We start from the raw sequence: 21491 nt of genomic DNA, 5'->3' as shown, positions 1-21491 counted from the left end.
ACTCACTCAGTACATCTCTATCTCTACAGACAGACGTGACTCACAATATACATATTAGGGGAGGAAAAAGGGAGAATAAATGAACAATTTTCACCTTTAATAGTTTTATTTTCAAATGATGTGCAATGTGAATTTCACAGTTGAGCTCAACCACCACTATAACCCAAAACAGACAAACCAGCGAAATAAAAAAAGAGGAAAATGCATGTAGAACACAATGGAATAGCACCCATAAGCGATGCATGTAGATGAACGGATGACTTATGTATTGCAGCACAACGGCCACCAATGCTTTAACATAGAGAGCAGTAATTCTTTTTCTTTAGCTTGTTGTATTGTATGACTGGTGTTTGAAAACGAGACGTAACAATGTAGTTACTTGATCTGTAATGCTTAGTTTCAGTGAGATGTTAAAAAGAAATATTACTGTACAACAGAAGGGAAGGGGGGGAAAAAAAAATCAAAATGTATCACTCGTGCAGGTAATCTTTTTTTTTTTTCCTCAACAGAGCACAGAGATTACTCTACCATAACTAAATAGGTAATTACATAAAGAAAAAGAAAACAAAAAGAAAAACAGCCACTGGAGACAAAAAGAAAATCACATCTATTTTTTTTTCAAGTTATAAAAGAAACTGAAGAGAAGTTTAAAAAACTGTGCAAGTACAGCAAACCTATAGTACAGTATATTACACATAACAAAAACATTTAAATACAGTACTGTGTATCAGTAGAAATCCTGAGAGTTCTCCGTTCCTGGTTCTCAAATGGCCGTCTGTAGACATGTGGATGAAGCTCAAACCTTCCCTCACACTTGATGAGGGCTGTTTTGAGGGCATTGTTTAAGCTGGGTTAGTTAAAAATCAGTCAACAGTGGATCTTCTCTTGGAGAAGTTATATCCTCATGTCCTTACTGAATCGGACTCTTCTGGTATTAGTTTTCCATGAACATCTCTTTGATGATTGATTGCTGTGTGGTTACTAAAACTTTTTTTCTTCTCATAGTAGAGGGACACTCTTTGTTGAGATAAAAGGAAATGTGTAGTGCAAAGATGACACAGGAACCTGCATGAGGAAATCGACGGCACTGAAAATGTCACACTTTCACAGGGAACGCCACTCAGTGGTGGTATTAATTCTTCTATACAAGATTGTCAAAAAAAAAGAAAAAGGAAAAAAAAAAAAAAAAGCAGCACCAACAATTTGTGTCCTCTGTGTGATGGCGTGAAAAGACGGATTCATGGCTGTTAGATGAATTAGCACACAGCCTGGGCCACCCTCACTTGTTTATAGTCTGCTTGTTCAGGAGGGTGCTTCGTAAAGTGTGCAGCTAAGGACCACTGAAGTGGAGAGTGATTCAGTGCAACGCTGAGTAAGACTTTTCAGATATTCTTCATCAGGAGAAACAGTTTTTGATTCTGATGCCCCTTTTCAAGACACAGGCACATTGGCATCCCAAATGATCTGCACTAAATTACGCATCACTTCAAGCCTGCACCAATGCAACAGCCACACAATCATTATTGGAACTACCGTGATTCTCACTAGCAGAGACAAGCACACGAAACAATTAATGCACTTTTACTAAGGTAATATAACGTAATATAGCCTAATCACAGTTCCATGACTTATTGCTACCACAAAATTATTTTCAATGTCCAGATCAACTCTAACAAGACCTCAAATGCTTTTCTTTTTTTTGGCATTTAAGAGGAAGGCTCTTTCAACCTTTTTTCAAATAATTATCATCCGATCGAAAAACAACCTCAACAGAGCTCGACGCTGAGCTTTTCACACAGTTGCTTAATCAACACGATGGCCTGAAATGTCCCTTTTCGCCTAATCAAACATATCTGAAGTTTCTGAGGTAAGCCTGTTAGTTGGTCTGAACTTTCCACTTAGTGTTGCCACAAATTTGACTCCGTCCTTATTTCTCCAATGTGGAGAGTGAGTACTCTTTTAAACATTTCACTTAAGTTGTCTGCGCATGTGACACAAAATGGACGCCAACTCAAACGAGTCAGAGGCACGAGCCCCCCCCCAGCCACGCAACTGGAATCTCAAACAAAACTTAAAAATAGCTCGGAAGCCACACATAGTGTATTGTTTGACACACTGACGCATGTGAAGGAAGAGAGGGCCATAAAAATATCATACAAGCTTCAAGCTTCAAAAACACTAAGGTAATGTAAATCACAAGCACACTTCAAATTAGAACTCCTCTATAAAATGAGCCAAAAAGAACACAGAAAAAAAAAAATGAATGAAAAAAAAAAAAACACACAAACCTCAGAGCCAGCAACCTACTAATGAGCTATGGTACTCATATTACCCGTATGAATATATAGTTTCTATAGTTATTTATAATATATATATCTATTATATTATATATATATATATATATATATATATATATATATATATCCACGCTGACACGTAACATCCATATCTCAAGAGGGCACTTCTATCTTGCCAACACCCTCATTCGCATGCTTATCATCTGTAAAAATCCTTACCTATAATAAGTATCTAAAACAAAAATAGAACATGGCTCAACAACAAGCAAAAAATAGGATAATTGCACTTATGATTCATTGTACGGTTCTGTTAAACAAGCATCAGTGTGGGTAGCTGGTGCCGTCTGGGAAAAAAAAAAAAAATACTGCAATCTTTAAAAGCACCCCCATTTTGATCATGTTAAACCAAAGCTTGAACGACTTAAGACTTAACCAAAGATGGTCCTTATGGCGCACACCCAAGGTAACACCAGGCACAAGGCAGGCAGGACCACACTACTCCTCTCTGCCTCATAGATTGGGTTCACAAAACCAGCTATCTCAAAGCACTTTCTGTAGACACTGTGGGTAAAGTTTGGCCACCACACATTCAAAATGGCGACCTAAATCCCAGAGGCGGTCAGGTGTCTCGTAGACTTTGGTCCATATGTCTGCATCGTCGTCGTACTGGTAAAGGGAGTTCTTGCGGCTGGTACGAAACACGTGCTCCTCCACCATGACCTGTGTGGCTCGTACAAACAGGTGGAGCTTGCCCTGCAGCAGCATGGCCTTTATGTACGGGCTTGTGGCTTGGTCAAAGGGCAGATCTCTCTTGCGGCTCCACGTGTTCTTCTCAATGTCGTAGACCTCCACAGTGAAGGTGCGCTGGTGGTTTCTGCAGATGCCAGCTATGTAGTAGATGCAGTTTTTATACAAGGCAGCCAGACCCTGGCTACGGGGGACACTCATCGGGGCTAGGTGACTCCAATAGTCCTTACGGGGATCGAAGCAGAAGAAATACTCGCCTGCAGAAAACAGAAATAGAATTTAGAGCTGTGGTTTTAACATACTTGTTTATATACAATTTATTTGTCTAAATATCTACATGTTTTCTGATAGTTTGTATGGTTACACTTAAGCTACATGAACTCACCTTGGAGGACATAGATGCGATCCCTGTACTCCACAGCACTGTGAAACTCCATGGCCACTGGCATAGGACTGACTGCTGTCCAACAGTTGTCCCTGGCATCATAGCACTCTACTGACTTTAATGCATTCCTCCCATCGCCTTCATATACTCTGCCCCCTAGTGCATAAAGCTTCCCACAGCAGTGCACAAGCCTGCAGCCTATCCTCGCTCTCAGCAGAGGTGCACGTGGAAGCCATCGATTGCCTGCGTGTTCGTACTGCCAGAAGTCGCTCTCTGCCCGATGGTCTATGGACACCTCACTGTTGCTCGGTCTGTAACCACCGGCAATGTAGATGTCATTCTCCGAGGAAACCAAGATGCCGACCTCTCGGAGATCATTGGGTGGTTTGCAGAGCTTGAACACCCTTCCTGTCGCTGTGTCCAGGCAAGGCACCGTCTGCTTCTTCCCTGAGTGTTTGTGAGCGGCGTCAAAGCAGATGACCATCTCAGAAGCAGTCATACCCAGGCGTTGCGGGCAACCATTGGTGCCAGTGAGGCGGGCTTTGGCCTCAACAGGGTCCTTAGACAGGGAAAGGGCACAAGCGAAGGGGGCAGGTATCCGACTGAGGAATGCCTCATCCAGCAAGGGCAGACGGATGCATTGAGAAAAAACCTCAGCTAGGTGGGCCTCACGACCGGCCAGATCATGCTCCAGCCAGCGGACAATGCTTTCATAGACATGCTCTTCTTTCTCCACGTTGAGGTCATCATTGTTCAAAATGCTGACAAGCTGCTCCTTGGTCATCTGGAGGAACTCTTGCTCCCATGACACACACAAGAACTACCACAAAAACAGCAAAAAAAAAAAAAAAAAAAATCACTGTTACTAGACCGGAACAAAACAATGTCTCTGGATGAAGGTTTTTGAAAAAGTGGAATGAAGTAGCAGCAGGCACAATTATTAAATCTCAGTGCAATTAACTGTTAAAAAATCTAACCTGTGCTCGTGTTACTGACCTTCTTGCGGATATAGTCCTGAGAGCGCTCCCTCAGTTCCTGGTGTCCATAGGCATCAGCAAACATGTAGACCCCAATACAGTTCTGGGGGTCAAGTCTGCTGATCATGAACTGGGCACACTGGTCCTGCAAGGCAGGAATCTGGAAAATGCTGGCTGCAGTGAACAGGGCCTGGACATTGGACTCAGAGAGCGTGACCCTGGATGTGTAGGCATAGTCTAAGACGAGGTGCATGGATTCAGATTCCACCCCAACAATTCTGACCTCACGCTGGCTGCTCTCTGTAAGGCCACTGGTGAACATGGACCTGGTGGTGATGGTGGAGAAAACACAAATGCTATATTAATTAGTTCAGCTCATGCAACAGATGCAACATGATTCAATCATGCTCAAACATAACAAGGAGGACTGAGCAGCATATTCTAACATTTAGCCACAATCTTTGACTTCAAACATATCCTACCTAAAATACGGGCTGATTGCTGCAAGGACATTTCGATGACATGAGAATGTCTTGCCATGGTCCACTTCTACAACGATGTCTGTGAGCTGTGCTTCATCATACAAGGCTTTGAGCTGCTGAAGGATGTTACAGGCATGAACAGCATCTACCCCGTTGTAGTTGGTGCTCGGAGGTGTCCCATTTTGTACTTGTAACAGCTTCCCTACCTCTGAACAACACAGCACAAGGAGAGGGAGAAAAGGGATTAGATCACCATAAGAAAGTTTAGAAACAGGGTGGACTTAACACAAAACACTGAATCATACTCCTAAAAAAGAAAAAAAGATTTAATATCGAGTCATTTTTAATTCAGTTTTAATTCACCTTTATTTCATTCTGCAGTCGAATGAAAAAAAAAGAAAAATCAACATAGACTGACATTTTAACAGAGCACAAGATGAGCAGCAGATGAAACAGTTTGAGTTGACATGAAGGTGACTATTTAAAATGCTGACAATAGTGATCACACATATATAATATATATACACACACTGTATACACACAATACCAAAATAAAACCAAAAAAATGTTTACAGTAAGTGAATGCTTGCAGACTGTATGTATATATTTATTTATTTGAGACAGTATATATTTAAATGGGATAGGTTTATAGTCTAGTTTTAAAATATATATCTCAAAAATCAATGCTCATATCAGGAAAAGGAGTTTCTACTACCACTTCTAATTATGACTGTGGCAACTACAAAACCTTCTCATCGACTTTCCTCGTTTTTTGTTTTTCTTTCTACAAGTGCTTTATTCTAACTTTGGGTCAAAGTTGTTCACAGACCGACTCAACACGGATTATACACATGGGCCTGTGAACTCGTGGACTGAGTGTTGTGTCTGCAAAGTAAACAGGCTTATCATCACAAGTTATCCAGGTGTCACTCTAACTTGATGCCTTCTGAAATGTTTCACCACGGTCTTATATATTCTCAGCCGCCCAAGAGCTCAAACTTTTTTTTCCCCAGCCAAAACACAAGGTGAGCGACGCTGACTCGTTGACAGGACAAAGGCTCGCGATGAGTGAATGGCAAACTACTGTCTCGCCAGGTGGTAGCTAGCTTGCTAACACCTCTCATCATGACTGCAGCAATAAGACGGAAAGCCAACCTGATCAACGCAGACCATTTCAAACTATTTCTGTGTGATAGTTTCGTCGGAGTGTTGAAATAACACAAAACAGCACTGCTCGCGTAAACGTTAGCTTGTTGACATGCAGGCTTAACTTTTAGCACGGAGCTAATGTTAGCAAGCTTTCCCTGACACAACATTTCAGATATAAAAGGCGATAAAACTCAAATGCTACCGGCGCTAACGTCCCCGACTCAAGAGGAACATAACAATATCAAGCGACGTCTGACGTCTTACTGTTGGTAACGTTACGCGTAATTAGCACTTTGTCAAACCTTTTGTCTCTTGTCATAACAAGTGTTTACACAATCAGCTGTGGGCAGCGAGCTAACCGGCCGAAAGTTAGCCGGGCAGCTAACGTTAGCCGCACAGCGAGGCTAACGATAAGCAACACTTTGAGGAGTCGCTCAGAGGCGGACCTGAACGCAACATGTCATGACTCTGTCCGTCAGTCTGTAAGACTACACCCCGCACACGCGTACACACACATATTATAACTTTAAACGGCCTCATTTGAGTCTGATTACTACGCGAAACAATGAAGATTTTTTTTTGCTAACCTCCACTGGCAGCCATTCTCTCCGGTCTCTATCTCGGGACCGAGAAACGTCAGCGAGTGCGCAACGGAGCCCCGGAAACAAGGAGCCAGCCAATCACAGGAGGCGCCCGGATCTCACAGCCAATCACATTCATTTCAATCTGAAATAGTAAAAAAAAAAAAAAAGTTGATCGCTTGCATGGGCAAATTACACACACTGACGGAATTACATTCAACATAATCAGCGAAATAAATCAAAGCAGTCCATTGAAACAGGTGGATACGGAGTTATACTAAGCAAAGAGGACGCACGAAGCAGAGACCCGAGCACCTTTGGGCATTGTAGGCAGACATTACTCTCCGGGAGGAGTCCATTTTCTTTGCATTCGTCCCTATACTGTGATTTAGGGGAGGTGGTACTGGAGATAAACATACTAAAGTATGGGTCAAAACAAAAAAAAAAGTTAAACATTGTCTTTCCAATCATTTTATTATAATGTTTTATTAAATTAAAATCAATCTTGCAAGTAAGTTTTTAGGACTGAAATGTCCATTTTCACATATAAAAAAATATAAAATCAAGAATAAAACACTTGTGACAGTGTATTAAAAAGACTTTGTCTTTACATTCTATAAACAATAACTTTGTGCATGTAACAAAGAGGGCTCAGTATTCTAAATAAAATACAAAGTTAAAGGATACTTTTCTCATGATGCAGTAAAAGAAAACCATCCATTATCTGTAACTGCTTATCCTTATCCTGGAGCGTATCCCAGCTGACTTTGGGCGAGAGGCAGGGTACACCCTGAACAAGTCTGAAATAAACATAAAGACCATAATCAAGAAGTGAATAGTGGCACCATAAATATGCCATGCACTTTAATCATGGCAGCAATAGGCCTACATTTCCTTTGAAAGGCATTTGCCATTGGAGATAAAAGACACATTGCAAATAAATAACACATTCAACACAATTTGTATGGGTTATGAATGCACATGATCTTGCTTTAAAGGTCAACACAAACCTCAAATGGGAAAGTACAGGCTCTGTATGCATATCACACACATGTCACATGTTCTCCTCAGTGCCAGGCAGTTGTTGGGGTGGGTTGATTTGATTTTTAAAACCACATGAAAAAAAAAAGTCTTCTGGTCCAACAAAACCATGACAGGCATGACTTTTAATTGTGATTCCAGTGTGAGGCAAAATTACAGTCTTAACTTTCACTGCACATTCAACAACATTATACTATAAATCTTTCTCTTACTTTCGGTAGGGAACTGTTTGGATAACTGCACATATTTAATTGATGAAACAGTCAGTGATATTAAAATCAATCCAGTTAGTGTATTTCAATGATTAAAGAAAAGTGAGAGTTTCTCATCCAATAGCAGAAAATTCATACTGAATGGTGGAAAACCCACAGAATTTGTTATGAACGTTGCCATGCACGCTGACATCTATATTCATATTCACATTCTTTTGTTAGATCACATGTTTTCATATTATTGTTGGCCTTAAAGTATCAGTAAACGTAACTGTATTTTATATTTCCAAAGTTGAATAGTGTTTAGGTAGGTTCATTCAGCCTCGTATCCTTACCTTGGAGAAGAAAGAGAAATTTTGAGTAGCTGTGACAGTGGACAGAAAATGCCCTCTGGTCATATCAAGTCAGTGGATATGGACTGTGGAATTTTCCTTAATTATTCATTTCATATCCAGTCTGTTGTGACCTTGTCAGAGCTGACAGTCACGCAGGTGTCACAGGTTACATACAGATAATGAATGAGGCTTGACAATGGCATAAAATGGAAGAGTACTGACAAATAATATTTAGTTTCAGGCCACAGCTTTGTTAGTTACAGTTGGCAGCAGTACGTCACAAGTACATTTTAGGCCAACATTTTAATCATAATGTCAACAGGTCAACAGTACACCATAACATTACTCACTTAAGTAGACATATAGAAATACGTATGTGTTAACAGAAACAAATAAGCAACATTATTAAATCTCTCCGTCCAAAGGGAAAATAGTAAGATTGAATATTAATAATTGCTACAGGAAACATTCATTTTTAATCTACCAATTAAGTCAAACTTGAATGTTTAGTTTGAATTCTCTGTTATTATGTTGATTGCATACTTCAGGGTCTTCACACAAACTGTCACCAGTAATGAAGCAGTGCCCTTTGTAACCATGGCAGTTGATAATTCATTGTAATTTGACCTCTCTATCAGAGGCCAGTTAGGAGTTTTCTCTGCGGTGGGTCTTTTGATGTTCACAACATGTGGCAGCACCTGCAACCTTGTGCTATCAAGAGAAACAGACTAATTGCTGTTTATTGAACACTACGATTGCCATGTAATTCCCATGTATTAACGTGCCATCATTTAATGTCTGCTGCTTTTCATTTAGAATTAATTTATTAATGGATTTGTAAAAAATAACTATAGCAGCCTGTCTGATGATGTTAAAGTTTAGCATGTCTTTTGAATATCAAAAACATTAGCCTGCTTGCTGCTGATGTTTTTACATGTTTTTCTTGATAATGTAATATTTGTGTTGCTAATTTCCAATTCAGTTTAAGCAGTTGTCTCTTAATTAATTGTGTACTGTTTGGTACCAGTTGGGAAACATCAGCTGTAAAGCTTAAAAAATATGACTGATTTATTTTTTATTTTATTTTCCTGTTTGTTAACCCAGAGTTCCAATGTTTTCAACTCTTATTATTTAGCTTAGTTTACCTGCTTTCACTAATTACACTGATACCTCAACACTTCTGCAACTCTCCCACAACTCCCACTTGTTCATATACAATTTACTCCAACTGCTCTCATCCTGATGCTTAAGTTTTTACACATAAACTGACACTTCACTCTCCTTCTAGACTGAAATTATAGATTCTCAGCAGCAAGTTTATTTTAACATTTTAATTTTAAATATTTAACTAACAGTATTGGCAGTATATGTCAGTTTCTGTGTTCCAGAAACATCTTCTAATGACTTGTTTTGTCTAACCAACAGTCTAAAACCCCTAAAACATTGAATATAAGAATATATTTAATAGATAAAAGCAGCAAATTTTTACATTCCCCAGCCAAAGTGTTACACCAGATTTTAGTGTTCTCCCACTTGCCAAATCCCACTTTAACCCCTGGCTATGTGTCATAATGTACACGATTACCAAAGACAGACAGTCAGCACTTCAGTTTTTCTTTTCAAAGTCATCTGCCAGAGTACACAGCCAGAACTTGAAAATGTATCACTGTGCAACTATTTATTATATAGACAGCACCGGAGGTCTTACAAGTAGTTGTAGCTGTGGTACAACAGAAAACTACCAGCACCAAAGTAACTATTATCATAAGCACTGTACATCAGGATTAACTTTGACTCAAGCATGATTAATCAGACACAAGGTGTTTAAGGATGTAGTCAGACCCGACACTAGCATTTGATATTAGGCCCATATTCTCATCTGGATTATTTTTAGCAGTGTTTGCCGAATGCAGAGTGTTTTTTATCTAAAGGTAGTACCTTTACTGCCAGTGCCATTACCAGTGCTGTGCAGGCTGGAAATGCACTCTAACACTGCATAACACTGTAAAATGACAGAAGGAGAGACAAATAAAAGTACAACTGCAATCTAAGCAATCGATTTCTTCTTTTTTTTTTCCAATTTCTTCCCATTCAGCCACAGTGTGGCCTGTGAAATTGGGCCTAGCTACTGTTGAATGAGAAAAAAAGGGCTTCCTGTGGTTGCTGTTATTTGATGATAGCTCTGGTTTCTGTTTACCCATCCACCTTTTTGATACATTGAAACTGATCACCTGATATCTGCACTTTCTCTTTTATCCACATCTCGCACAGAATTGTCACAGCACTGTGAAAGAGAAATGTATTATCATTATAGTGTGCATTCACAATATGATACTGGTTCAACCGGAAAAACCTCAGGGATGGCTGCAAATTAGAAGCAGTGTCTCTAGAGAATAGGAATGTGTGTGATCATCTTTTGCTGCTCAGATCCAGAAAAAATGGTTTTTAGTCCAAGTATATGTGTTATTATTAAGTTTTAATAGAAGTAAATCTTTTGATTTATCTAAACAAATAATTGTATTTATGAGTCTTTGTGTTCCTGTGTTTGTGTGTCTTCATGTTCTATATGTACACAAGGAAATGGTTTTCTTTCTTAGTTGTCAGTCTGTTTCTTGTAGTCTCTTGAGAAGGTGGGATTGAATTGCAGAACAGGAGAGGAAGAGAAGACGAGATGGGATGCATGAAGAATAGGAGGCAGGGGGTGTAATTGTAGTTTAAATGTGTGTTTTTGTCAGAGATGGAGGTAATGGGTTATTATATGCTTCCGGGGGCCTGTGGAAGAATGCCTGCAGATGTTGTGAAGAGCCATGGGCTCCCCTACCCCACCACCCAGGAGGAGAAAAATAGGAGCACTATGGGTAGCTGCTGTAAATGCAGACGTGAAGGCCCTTCTCCATGTTTAAAAAGTCCCTTTTCTCGTTCTTTTTCCTCTTACTTTCTTTCTCACTAACCCCACCTGAGGAGCTGATGAGCAGATGGTCTGAGTCTCCCCAAAAGCACCTTAATTTCCACACAATCCCACGCTAGCAACACAAACTGCTGACAAAGTTGTTTACTAATGGCTGTTGTTTAACTGTTAGCTGCACAACTCCAGATTTAGAATTTTTTTTCTTGTTTTGTTGAGGGTCTTTTATTGTCAATCCATCAGGAAGTGGACTGAAATAGGTTTTTTTATTTTTTTATTTTTTATTTTTTTTTAAGTTTGTTAGCTTAGCTTAGCACTAAGACTGGAAACAGGGAAAACAGCTAGCTTGTCTCTGCCAACCATCAATTCTAAAACTCACTGATTAATATGTTATATCTTTTCAATTCACCATTTTACATGGGAAAAGTCCTGACTATCCTTTGACCATAATCAGGAACTATCCAAAGTCCCATGTATAATCCTCAATAACACAGTAAAAGCTGTTTTACACTTCAGTTTTCAAAGCAAACAAAATATAAAATATTTGTTAGTGATCTTAAGAGGTGCTAGTGAGTGGATTTTTCACGATTTCCTTTGGACAAACCTCAGGCTAACTGTCCAACTGTTTCCAGTCAATGTGTTGCTAAGCTAAACAGCTGCCTCCACCTACATATTTACTGTGCAGACATGAGTGGTATCATTTAACGTTATTCATCTAGCTCTTGGCTAGAAAGCGAGTGAACATATGATGTTCATAAATACACGTCAGTGAGCCATAGAGTTGGTGATGTTTTTTTGTTTTTTTTACCCAGGCTAGGACTGTTTGTCGTTTTTTTCAGTCTGTAGGCAAAGCTTACTGTAGAAAGCAGCTTCCTATTAAAGACAGAGGTTTTCTGTGGAAAATATTGAATTATTCCTTTTTAAATAGTTTGGCTACATATTGTTTAGCTCACAGCAAGCTTTATTTCAGTAAAGGGGTTGAAAGGTATGAGATAAACATTTATATTTACAATTTAATAAGCCAACCTTGACACTGCCAAGAATTCCTCAAGACTGAATTCATTTGAGGAAAGATAAGACTGTACAAGTATCAGTTTGCTGGAAGCTGCATGAGTATTATCCAATCTGTGGGTGGTCCTGTCGTGTGGTGATAATAACCATTCATGCTTTCATAGTTTTCAGATGGAAGGCAAACTTTTGGTTTAGCAGAGATGAGCCCCAAAAGGAAATGTCCTCTCATGTTGAAACTGTGTTGAAAATGTAACAGTGTTGATATCACTGGATCAAAGCTCATGTGTTTTGATCTGTCTGCCAAAAAACCACAATGACTAGCAGGAGGCCGAGGTTCACATTGGCTGTAACTTTGGGGACAGTTTCAGTAAAGCTGCTGCTGGGTGACCGTGCATCGTCTGCCCTTCAAGTTGTAAAAGCAAACAAATAAGGCTGTGCTGCCTCCCACTGTGAGGTCGACTCATTTGTTCCACTTGTCCGGCTGATGGATTTGGTTTTATAAAATTTGGCTTTTTTTAGCCTCCCGCTAATTAGTTAAGGGAGGGGAGAAAAAAATGCACTCCGCACATTTTGTCCAATTTGACTAGCCTCTTTTTTTTTCTCCTTCTAAATTGTCCTCCCGTGGTCTTCTTCACAGACCTGTGCGTCCACAGCATGGCTGAGCTCTCTCTGTGTCACGGTCAGCCAGAGTGGCCGGGAGGCTCAAGACACCCAGCAGGGAGGTCTGGAGCTCTAATAGCAGAATCGGATTAGAGGACTCCCCTGGTGAGTGCCGCCATGCACCCGTGTGCAAATGCTTTGCCTGTCATCAATATTGAGGCAGCGGTGCGGTGAGATCTATCAGCAAATCCGATTGCACGCAGAGAATTCAGAGGTCCCAGTAGAAAAGGCTGGCATGGGCTTTTTTCCCCTCTCTCCCACTTTCCTTTTACATTATTTCAGGCCCCAGGAGAGAATTCTCCATCATGTCAATGTAATGTAGCACACAGAGGCAATCATGCAGCCTCTCTGGCCTCAGGGCTGCCTGCTCGGAGGAGAAAATGCAACTTTAGCACTTAATCATCTCACCCATAGCTGCCGCACCAGTCTATGGGAAGGTTTTCCACACAATATGAAACCAGATCCCTCACGGTGGGCATGCTGTTGTGTATCTCCCATGGTTGGGGGGCTTCACTCCTCTATTTCCTTTCTTCCCATTTGAGGATCAGCAGATACGCTGCCTCAGACCTGTGCTTATATGTCAATTCAGCCCATGCGGAAAAAGACCTCAGTTGGACGCGATGTTACCTGCCGACACCTGCTGAAACATTTGGATTCATGAATCCCATCTCCTCACTGAGGAGTGCACGGCAATCAGAGTCATTCTAGTGTGATCAATGCCGCGCCACTGAGGAGGGCCATGCATGCCAGAGCAGAGTGATGTGGGGCTTCATTGATATTAGCTTACATGCATACCAGACATTACTGTTTCATGTTTCAAGGCTGCAGAGTTCACATTTGATAGGAAACAGATACAATACAACCCTTGTGTGTTTGTCCAAGGAAAGCAAGAGACAGAAAAAAGTAATATGTGTGTATGTACATGCAAACAAATGAACTAGGAGGTGTGTGTATTATCAAGTGATTGATTGGCTCAACGCATGGCTCCAAGGGAAGACATAGGGAGAGGTCAAACAAGACTGTTCCAAATAGACCTGTCGGAATCAGCCTCGGGGAGGCCTAACTGGTTAGACAAGGGCAATACTTTTTTACTGCAAGTGCCCTTGCTTTACTGTGTGTGGACTGGACAAGCCCATGTATTATTCACTGGTCTCACTGGGTGATAAATGGGAGACCTCCATTCCAGAAGCAGTGGAATATTCACCAGTGCTTATCTCTTTTAATCCCATGACCGCAGGCCAAGTCACTGAATTAGTGGGCAAGGCATAACAGTGCTGCTTAAACTGCAGGGGCAAGGTTGTTTAACCAGGAGAGTCATCCAAAAGCTATTTGTTTGATAAATAAGCTTGTTGATGATAGCCGACCGTGTTTATAAAGCATATTTAAAAGGAACACATGTAGGATTTATGCGAAAGATAAATTGCAGTTATGGCCGTACACTGTATATTTTGTAGAAACACTTTTTTAAACATCTGCACTTTTATTTATTTCCCCTCGCGGCTGCATTTGATGAACAACATGAAAGCGGCGCATTAGAGCATTTGCGAGTGGATGGTTGTATTTTTAAATTATGCCATCAAAACAAATTTTATGGCAATATGTTAGTGAATAATTCAAGTTAAGTCGCCGTTCTCTCTGTGATTTGTTTTTATTAGAATACTTTTATTCAGGTCTATAAAAAGCTAAACTCACACTTTCAACTGAAAGCAGGACTTTTTGGGGAGTCTGTCATGACATGTGCCTAATAACTGATATTTTTCTGACCGCTTTTGTGTTTGCATAAACGTGTCATGTACTATACTGTGCAGGCTTTAGTCCAGATTTGTACAGTTGTCATTGTTCTGAACGTTCTTCCTCTCCACAGGTTATATTTACCTACATGTCACTATGTTTTAACCAGTAACCAGCAGAAGTATTCATATATTTAATTAAAGGTTAAAGTCTTACTGTCAACAAATCACATCCAAAGACAAAAACAAACCAGTGTTAGTCAATCTCTGAGTACTTTCTGTGGCTCTCTGTTATTTCCTAAAACACCTGGGAGCTGTAGTCTTTAGCAAATGTTATCGAAACAGCAGTGAACAGTGCATTTGTTGAGAATGATTTGCAGCCATAGATTAATACACATTTCATGCTCTAATGAGTATTTACAGCAGCGGAACTGGGATTGACTCAAAATCAACTACAGTTCCCATTTTCCAGACAGTCAGTGCAACAGCGTGTATCACTTTTTAATAGCTTGTGGACAACAATTGAATCCTATAATCCGGACCTTTAAAGGACCAGTATGGCATCTAGGAGTATAAGTGTTGACTGCAACTCTCTCACCTCGCCCTTCCTGCTGTGAAGGAGAAACAGCAAAAAGATGCAAAACACCCTATAGAGAGTTTGTTTGTTCCAGGCTACTATAGAAACATGGTGGACTCCATGGAAGAAGACCTTCAGCATATGTAGATATGATAACAAAAACAAAGTACTCTTATTATCAGGTGGTTAAACATCAATGAAAACATACTACTGCATATTATATTCAATATCTGCCATGCAGAAGCCTCTAAATTTTACACACATAAAATTAGCTACAAATATTGTATAGCATAAATAAATAAAAGCATTCAAATTAAAATCAGTATTTTGCAAATCTTTATCTACAAAATAACAATAAATGTAGGAAAATACTTAATTAAAGTATGAACCCTTAAAAATTGCATTATAGTGTGTGTATCCCTGCACTAGTGTGAACACCCTTATAAGTTGTAGGCTTAATCCATAACCCTTTCATTCAAACACAAACGCTGATAGATTTTTTTTCTACAGTTTCCTTTGGAGACTACAACTCATGTTGCAGACATGATTCCCCGTTCTCCTCAAGCCCTCCCCTCTCATATCACAGCTATTTGGAAGAAGCAGTATAGTACAACTACACCATCAGCCTTTGTTTTCCCCACACAGAAACTGGATGTCTGCCACGGAGCTTTCTAGAATACTAATGAGGGTGGTTAGCGAGTCAAAGTTACTGACCTGAGGTGTCGGGATAGAGCGCAGACCAAGGAATGGTGGGGCTGAGTGCAGCCAGACACCGTCTGCCACAATAAGACTGGAAATGTCAGAGTTTATTACCTCTGGCCTGGCTTGCCCTCAGTCGGTCGGGACTCATAGCAAACTCATGCCTCATTTGTCCTATTATGGGGAGTTTTTTGGGACGATGAAGACGAGCACAAAGATTTTGTTACACTACAATCACTGCAGCAAGAGTGAGATGTTTTCCATTATATCTCTCTGACTGGAGACATGTCACTTTTTACATCTCTTGAAAGGCATACCATAGTTTCCAAGGGACATATTACCTGTCACCCTGACACAACTCCACCAGTGTGTGTGAGTGATGTATAATTAGGTGTTCAACCCCAAAAGAAGCCTCTACACCCCTCCTCCACATCAGGGATAAGCGTTAGTGGAGAGGGAGGATTTGAACAGCCTGAAGAAGCGGTGTCTTTTTCTCTGTCTTCGCTCATCTCTCCCTTCACCTGCCCTCCTCTGTCTTGTTTTTTTGTTTCATTTTGCCGCTGATTATGTTTCTGTCAGCCCGTATCTTCCGTTTTCTCTGCCTATCGTCTCTCACTCTCCCAACTTTTCCAACTTCATTTAAATTCTGTTCCACCTCCTTCCCTCTCCCTCTCTCCCCCCGTCTCTCCACAGGTGGTGAGGCCAGGAGAAAGAAAGAAAGAAAAAAAAAACAACAGAAAGAAGTAAAAGAAAGGGAATGATCCCCCTTTTCTGCCACGCATGCCTTAGCATGAACACTGTGAGGGTTAGGCTTGTCAGGCAATTAATGTGGCTCTTCATGGCTATGAGGAGCCTCTCCATTATAAAACAGAGCCTATTCATGAGCTAAGAGATAACCCCCTTCATTTGTATCAGGGAGAGAGTAATTACCCCCCATGCAACTAATTTATCTCTGCAGCCACTGATTCATTCTCTATGTGGCAGTCTGCTTAAGGAGGCATCCCGCATTTTTATCTTGACTTCATACAAATATGGAGAGAGAAAATATCCGATTCCATGACCACAAATTTGTATCAAATTTCCCTGCTAAACCAGACCTGGACCGTATGTGCAGTGATTCATGCATTTGGTTAAATGTAATTTAAATACTTCCTATTTCACTAAAACATATTTTAACATGACAGGAGATAATAGATAAAAGAAATAAACACAAAAAAAGTGACTTTTTAGGACTAAAAAGTTCCAAATTGTAATCCAAACAACAAAGAAAAAAATACGCATTTTAATTGAAAAAAAGTTTCAAAGAATGACAGCATTATGTCATGAATAAACAGCAACTGAATATATTTTATACACTAATTTTTGTTTTTGTTTTATATGACAAGGATAAAATTAACCCAATATTTTGAGTCATAGTGCCAACTGTGAGTTATTGGATTCTTTTTTTTTTTTCTCATCTGGAAGTCCGACATGTTCATAATACACACTCCCCACCTTCATAACTTGAAGTGTTTCCTTCATTTGTGTTTCCATATAACAATATATTGTGAGAAAAAGTGTGCTCTGATAGGCTTAAATTGAACAATTACTGAGTAAAAATGTTTGCATGAAGCAGCTATTTGAAAATACCCAAACTATCAAGTGTAGCTGGGTTGTTATCTGTGAAAGAGCAACATTGCCATCTATCACTGAGAAACAGAACTGCAGATAAAACACATGAACTGACAGCGAGTTCCTGAAATCAGGTGTTTTACATGCACACAGATGAAGGTAATCATGAAACATATCATGATTTGTTTGACAAAAAACAATCTTGTAATGTTGCTTCTGGGCAAATCATACATGTGGTGTCTTGTTTTCATGCTACAAGCAAGACAATTCAAGTATTTAATCAGTGGGTACATGAGGAAATTGCAGTGAAAAGCTAAAAATGATGGATGATTAAAAAAAAATTGTTTTTTTGAAGTGACAAAAAAGTTGATTTGAAGCATGCCAAACATGATCCCCCCCCTCCTAACACTCTGTCTTTACTGACATGCTGATGGTCTACTGACTGACATTCTTCATGCATACAATGCTGCCAGCATGGCTTTGGATGGGAACGCTCCACCGACAGCCTGAGATTTATTCCTCAGGCTTGCGATCAGGTAGTCTATTTGCATGGGATGCGGTGATGCTGCCACATTGTCGAATGATAATCCTGTATCGCTGCCTGTTCCAAAAGTCCCACCGGTGCCTTATGTGGATGTGATTTAATTTCTCATGGCTAAATTAGTGGAGAGTGTATTTTATTGAGTGGCCTGTCCGTCTGTGTGAGAGATTACAAGTGAGGGTGATGCTGGTGATTAAACATGTGGCTGGTGGGTTTGCTCAGTTGCTGGGACGGCAGCGGTAACATCAGGGTGTGTGTGATGCATGACCTTTCTTTTTTATTAGCACGCATGCAAACATAAAGTGCATCCATCCACACACAGTGAATGCCACAGGAGTGTGTCATCGTGATTGAGAGAGATGGCTTCTTTCTTAACCATAATTTCATGCATAATGCCACAGATCTGGATCCTGCGCAGCCCGACTGAGCTCCCCTGAATCCTAATTCCACATTCAGATTGGTTTATTTCTGAGATGCCTCAGCAAATCATGCCCCTAATTAATCGGAATGATGCATCGATTCCAACTTCCTCCTTCCCTTTCCTACACAATTTTCAAGGGCTTATGAGGAATGCATGAGGAAACAGAAACACAATCACAGCAGAGAAACTCTCCAGAAAAAGAGTACAGGCTGGGGCTATTTCAAATGTAGCATTTGATTACACCATTGTGCACAACTCACTGTCATTCCTGTTGCGTTATAAATCTGCAGAATAAATATCTTAATAATAAAAACAGGTGCTTGTAAATATTACAAATACTGGAATACCAGTGGGCTTTTTTTCCAGGCTTAGTCCACCACATTTCTTTTTTTTTTTTTTTATCAACTTTGACTACCTCGCCTGCTCTCCTCCCTCCAACCTTGCTCTTCGGCTCTAACAGCCTTCGACAGCTGGAGATGAAATAGAAATTTTGATATCAAATACCTACACAAAGGAGGGCTGACCTTTGATCAGCACGCCGTTTGATGTTGTGACATGAAATTTGCATCATGGGAGCCCGGGCAGCGGACGCTACCGCAAAGGGCTAATGCCAGAGCCCTGTCAGGAAGCTGCGAAGGTCAAGGGCCTATTAGGAAGGAACAAGCCCTCTAATCCCACACAAGGGCCCTGCACAGCATTTGATGTTCAATACACAGAAATAGAATAGAAAATTGAGCCCTGAGAACAGAGCGACGACAGTAAGGGTATTCATTAGGTATTAGCCCATGAGTGAACAAGGATGGAAGGGCATTATAGAATTATTATTAGATATGACATTGTGTTTAGAGCAAGGCATCCATAACCTCTGCTGGTCAGACAAGATGATACTATAACAGGTCTCTTGCTGAAAGGAAAATCTGGTCATTCGACATCCCAATTTGTTAAACTACCCGTAAAGCATTTCATTACTCATTAAGACGCTCCTTGCCAGGAATAAAAATGGACATCCTCTCTCAGGTTTGCGGTGGTGTGGGCCACTTTAGAACATATGGCACGCTCCATCTGAATCTTGCCTATTGATCTGTGGACAGGTGGATCAGCGGAGCCTCTGAAGCCGTTTAATTATTCAAGCTGGCACGTCATTTTTCTCTGTTTCATGAGACCAAAAATAAACCTGTCACTCCAATTGTCCATATTTCATCTGGCCATCAGCTTGCAGCCTCATTACCTGCACAGCACAGGTGAGGGGAGGGAGGGGGAAGGGAAGGAACACACACATTTACACATACATACGGTCTCTCACTCTCTTTCATACATGCTATTTAACAGGTCGGCAGAGCTCTGTCAGACAATCATTTGATCTCATTTCAGGTAATATCATCATCTTTCTGTTGTCCTGTAATCAATATTTCAGTTACATTTTTGGTCCCATTTTCAAAGTGCAGTTTTTGTAAAGGGTTTTGTAATACAGTGAAGAAAGCTGTTTGTTTGATTAATTTATTACAGTTATGGTTCGGGTTATTAACTTTGGATTTTGGATACATTGCTGAAGTGTGTATTATAACTGTGTTACAGTTATTATTTATACCATGGTCATTTACTTTTGTAATATTATTTATATCATGGTCACTTTCCTTTGCAATATTTCTTACACTACGGTCACTTTACATTACAATACATTACATTTATATTTTCTTTACGATTACATGTGCAATATTATTTATATCATTCCACTTCTACTTTTGAAAATTTGTACCTTAGTAATTGTTTTGAACATCTGTACACTTGTCTGTTGATTGCCTGTTCTATTGTAGAGGCTGACTGATACTTCTGTCTGTTCGTTGTGGGTTCTTATTCTACTTCTGTAGTGTATATTACACTTTCTGCTGCTGTAACAAGTGAATTTCCCTGTTGTGGGATAAATAAAGTATAATCTAATCTAATCTAATATATATATGGCTTTGCTAACAGCCAAACATCAAGCAAGTTCAATACACAATACATAGCAGCCACCTAATATTACTTATCAGTCTAGCAGCAGCAAGAAGAGTACCCAGGAAGTTTTAGATCCGCAGCTAAATGCTAACATCAGCATGCTAACATGCTTGGATATGACCAAGCTTACATTCTGACCAAGTAGGTAAAATGTTCAACTATTGTAGTTTTTATAAGCTTTAAGTATTTGACAAATTACAATTTTGACTTTATTGTGGCCCAAGTACAAAGGTTGAGGGATCACAAAAGCGATTTGCATTAATGCCAATATGGGTGTAAACTGCCCACTGAGCCCTGCTGCTAACAAAAACTACACCAAGATTTTCTCATCAGTGTAAATTTAGAATCAATACCAGAACAAATTGGCCCAACACAAAAGTTCCAATGCAAATCAAACTGCATACACTCACTTGTTCCATACCAACTTTAGCTATTTGTAAGCCAAGGCCCTCAGAGGGCAATATTCTTTATATTCACAGATCAACTGTTCACATTTCCTAAGGATACTCTTGCTCATCAGTTACACAAAGCACATATTTTGTACAAACTGCTTAATGATTTAATCTTGTAGCTACTTTACCGTTAGTACAGTGGTTCTTAACCTTGTTGGAGGTACCGAACCCCACCAGTTTTAATATGCTCATTCACCGAACCCTTCTTTAGTAAAAAATAAAATTTAAGAAATAAAGATTTTTTTACTGGTGCACAAAATGAACCGTGCATTAACATCACCTTGTTCGAATAACAAAACCAACACAGTGCATGAACTCACAACAACTTACCTCAGTGTGACTTCTGCTGTTGCCTTTGAGAGACCAGTTCAGATATGCGTGGCTTCACCTTGGCAAGTGCCAGTCTCATGTCATTTTCACAGCAAAGTCTGTTCCTTTTCTTAGTTTTTATGTCCAGCGTCCTCGAAAACGATTGCTCACAAAGATATGTTGTAACAAATGGTATAAAAAATTCCAGGGCGGAGGCTCCACCGAACCCCTGAGACCGACTCACCGAACCCCAGGGTTCGATCGAACCCAGGTTAAGAACCACTGCGTTAGTACAATGAGGCATTCACTCCTATTATGATTTATTATTGAGCTACTAGACTGACACCATTCTTAGATAACCTTTGGAATTTTCT

General features: G+C 40.0%; 1 protein-coding gene across 1 annotated transcript; it reads right to left on the bottom strand.

Annotated features, from left to right (window-relative positions):
• Positions 1-87: 87 nt before the first annotated feature.
• On the bottom strand, positions 88-6640 carry kbtbd8 (kelch repeat and BTB (POZ) domain containing 8). The gene is made up of 5 exons (XM_019255807.2): positions 6625-6640; positions 4889-5096; positions 4426-4732; positions 3430-4249; positions 88-3301 (listed from the first exon to the last, which is right to left on the bottom strand). Exons 1-5 carry the CDS (start codon positions 6638-6640, stop codon positions 2838-2840), a joined length of 1815 nt encoding a protein of 604 aa, XP_019111352.1. The 3' UTR covers positions 88-2837.
• Between the last annotated feature and the right edge of the window lie 14851 nt (positions 6641-21491).

This window comes from Larimichthys crocea, chromosome VI, assembly GCF_000972845.2.
Source record: "Larimichthys crocea isolate SSNF chromosome VI, L_crocea_2.0, whole genome shotgun sequence".
NCBI classification, from domain to species: Eukaryota; Metazoa; Chordata; class Actinopteri; family Sciaenidae; genus Larimichthys; species Larimichthys crocea.
Note: the sequence above shows the minus strand (reverse complement) of the source record. Positions and strands in the feature narration are given on the sequence as shown.

Bases quoted from the DNA above. Each gene is read 5' to 3' on its own strand.
- kbtbd8 (XM_019255807.2), bottom strand. The intron at 4,733-4,888 runs GTAGGATATGTT...CATCACCACCAG, and splicing joins GCAATCAGCCCGTATTTTAG to GTCCATGTTCACCAGTGGCC. The intron at 3,302-3,429 runs GTGAGTTCATGT...TGTTTTCTGCAG, and splicing joins TCGCATCTATGTCCTCCAAG to GCGAGTATTTCTTCTGCTTC.